This window comes from Alligator sinensis, unplaced genomic scaffold (genome assembly GCF_000455745.1).
Source record: "Alligator sinensis unplaced genomic scaffold, ASM45574v1 scaffold428_1, whole genome shotgun sequence".
Lineage (NCBI taxonomy): Eukaryota > Metazoa > Chordata > Crocodylia > Alligatoridae > Alligator > Alligator sinensis.
In genome coordinates, this window is record NW_005841919.1 from 2,059,846 (window position 1) to 2,063,444 (window position 3,599).

Genomic DNA, 3,599 nt, shown 5'->3' on the forward strand with positions numbered 1-3,599 from the left:
GGGGGGGGGGGGTGGGAATAGGGTTAGCAAGCTTCCCCTCCTCTGTCCCCGCCTGCTCCCACCTGTTATTCTTGATGGGCAATTCGCTAGTTAGCTAAATAAGAACGGTATCTGCAACACGAAGAACAGGAAGTAACTTCACTTTTAAAGAGGAGTTAAGAAAAAAAGCCTTACCACTGATAAAATAAACCTCCTAAGATGTCTATAAATTGGTAAGTGAATCATTTCCTGAACTGGATTAAAATCTGGATCATTCAAATTCCTCAGGAACCAAAGGACACCAGGTCTCAGTACCTGAAATAGGAAGAAACACTTGAAGTTCTCTCACACATCTGAAAACATGTAAGCAGTGAAAAAATTATTATCATTTAATGTAATTCGTGATTTGAGATCCTGGGAGGGAGGCGGGGGAGATTTAGACACTACAGAGCTTTACAATACGAATGTGAAAAACTTTACAAGAAGGCACAACAAGGTGGCACAGGTGGACGTTGAAGAGCATTATCCACCGAAAAAGTAATTTCTACTGTGATTAAATAAAATATCTATGAGAAGTCATACACTAAAATGTGTAATTCACTGATAGCAACATCCATTAAAAATCTTCCTCTTCTCTCTCTCAAATATTTAGCACCCATTCAAATTCTCACTTGTAAGTAAGTGCCCTGGTAGCTCTATTTTTTTAAAGACAAAAAAACCGCTGAAGATAACATGCAGTAATGATACTATAAGAGTAACAGCTTGACAGGGAAGCCATACATGCCCCATTCACCTATTAAGAACTTACCTCTCTCAGTAACAGAATGAAGGATGCAAAGTAAAAGACATAAACCATTCCCACTAGCCAGTGCAGGAACATTGTGGTACCAGGGGCAGACTGGAAGCTTAACTCTCTGTCTTTCAAAGTAGCATCAAACATTTCCTATAATGTAAAAATTAGGTCTATGTGAGCAAAGTTTACCAAATACTCTATATTAGTTATCTTAGTTCAAACCTATTCAACAGGGTTAAAGTGGATTACATGTTTGTTTAAACAAAAGCTGCAAACTCTTGCTAAGCTACTACTTAGAGTAGCACTTGTTTAAGAAAACCCAAAGTCTTACACTGTTAGGTCCTCCTGTCGCTGACAACTCCACAATCTTTTAAAATAGTTAAGTATTCAGTCAAGATGGCAAGTAGGCATCTTTTTCTCTACTCTTAACTGGTTTTAAGTGAAAAGAAAACTAATATTAAACATGCAACAATATGAAGTAACTACTGAGCTTGAACTAAATTGAAATATTCTGTAAACATTTATTCTCATTAGCACTGAGTTTTACAGTACTAAGGGAAATCAGAGAGCTACTTTTTTCTAATTAGCATTTAAAATTAATCACTTTCAAGCTTTGGAAAAGTAACTTTTTAAAATTTGCCATTGTTCTTTGCATCCCAAGATGAACATAATCATCTTGCTCAGGAGGCATCAAAAAGCAAGGAAAAAAAAAATCAGAGTGCACAACAATATGTGTTCTTTAATTTTCCGCAAAGGCAGCCACTCAAGCAGCAAAATCCACAGAATTACCAATGATAGATAAGTAGCATACAGAACCTTCCATGGTACTTTGCATCTCTGCTTGTAAACAGAGTGGTTGGACTTTGGTTTGGGCTTTATACATGGCATGCAACTTTTTTTTTAATACAGGAAGATTAACCCAACATTGTTGCAGTACATTGAAAACAGTTTTCAGACATACAATCAAGCACACCCGCTTTTATTGCCATTTTTCTTTCAAAAAACACTTTTCCTTTAGATAAAAGATGTAAGAGTATGCATTCCAAAAGTTCCTATTCTTACCAAGGAGCATATATCCAACCACCAGCCGCAGATGAGGGGAAACACACCAATTTCTACCACCACTAACAAGGAAACCTTCACAGAAAAGAAAAAATGTCATATTAATTTAGTATAAAACACTAACGAAGGTAGAACATGACTTAAATTTGAGAGCTGTCACTTTCAGAAGATAAATATTACCTTAACAACGATATAGCAGACTCCTAATAAGCGACGGGATCTCTGGAACTTGACTAGTGCTGCCAAACCCTGTGAAATCTGGTTAAGGAAATGTACTAAATGAAAAGCTATAAGATCAGTAGAGCATAAATTCAATACATATCAAAAACTTTGTAATCTAGTTTCTTGCAAAATGAAATTCTGGAGACACCAAATGAAAAACCAAACAAAGGCTCACATCCTGGGTTCTAAATTTTCCTATGTGACATTACTCTGGGTGCTCAATCTAAGACATTCTAAAATAATATTTCTTTTAAGGTAAGTGTGCATTCCCTAAAAATCAGTCAACTCTTAAAAGCTGGGCATCAAAAATTCAGATGCCAGAAATCACTGGTAGGCAAGCTTCTTTGGGTAGGTGTAATGTCACTGGTCACCTTTGAAAACATACTGAGAAATCTACCACTAAGTAGTAAACAGTGAAGAATAAACCTGAAGATTTAACAAAGTCCAGCTCACCTTTATTTTAACGAGGTAAGAGAAATGGTCACCTCTATAGAAAGCCAAGGGAAAAAGAGAACATGTAAATGTTTTAAAGAGTCTCCTTTCAGGAAGCAGAAGGCCAGGGATTCCAAGATAGATGTAGCATTAACTGCTGTACTATATGTTTCTACAGTGCATTACACAATAATATGACTGTGCCAATGTATTAAATATTAATGCTTATTCTTTCAAACAAATATCAACTCTTATCTTCTTAAAGCACGCTTCTCGGCTATGAGCACATAGATCATAGAATGACTTCTATGATCAAATCTGCTCAGACTTTCAAAATACAGTTTAGTTTGCAGATGGGGCTACCACCATTTTTAACTCAGGTGACAGCACTAGTGCAAGTTGCCCCCATTGTGTACAGGGAGCTGTGCCAGCATAAGCAATTCTGCTGCAGGAGTTAAACCAGCTTCCCCAAATGCTAGAATGAAGAATGCAAGATGAGAAGAGAAGACTATAGGGGGATTTAATAACAGCCTTCAACTACCTGAAGGGTGGTTCCAAAGAGGATCCGAAGAAGATGGAGCTAGACCGGGGCAGGCAAAATACAGCCCGCGGGCTGCATCCAGCCCATTAGGCACTTCTACCGACCTGCAGCACCCACCAACTAATCGTAACCTGCCCAGCCCTTCTGCCCACAAGGGTCGGAGTGAGGCACCCACATATACACCCCCCACCAACATACCCTAGTGTGCTTCATTGCCAACCTTGTAGGTGAAAGGGTCTGGCCAGGCCAGCACCCAACTTCCAGGAGAGGCTGCTGCTGCCACTGCTGTAGCCACCAGGGGACCTGCTCGGCTCCCCTGCCATCCCGCTTGCTCCAAGAGGCAGGTAGGGAAACAGTGGGGATAGGGGAACTGCAGCTGGGCAGGAGCGCAGAGCTGGGGCTGGTGGCAGTGCAGAGTCTATGCCCAGGGAGGCAGCAGCAGCATAAAGCTCGGGTGGGCAGGGTGTGGGTGTGAGGGAGGGTGGGGGAATAGGGGTGTGTGGGGACCCTCCCCCCTATGGCACTTAGCCCCTACAGGTGGCAGCAGCAGCAGGCAGGGACACTTGGGGT

At 40.7% G+C, this 3,599-nt stretch overlaps 1 protein-coding gene across 1 annotated transcript in view; it reads right to left on the bottom strand.

The window, feature by feature from the left end:
• MARCH6 (membrane associated ring-CH-type finger 6) overlaps window positions 1–3,599 on the bottom strand; it is a 95,065-nt gene that overhangs the window by 24,920 nt on the left and 66,546 nt on the right. Inside the window, exons 13-16 of the mRNA XM_025198302.1 lie at window positions 2,015–2,083; window positions 1,835–1,909; window positions 788–922; window positions 175–294 (exon numbers count right to left, since the gene is read on the bottom strand). Coding sequence (XP_025054087.1) covers window positions 175–294; window positions 788–922; window positions 1,835–1,909; window positions 2,015–2,083 — 399 coding nt within the window. The remainder of the gene's footprint in view (window positions 1–174; window positions 295–787; window positions 923–1,834; window positions 1,910–2,014; window positions 2,084–3,599) is intronic.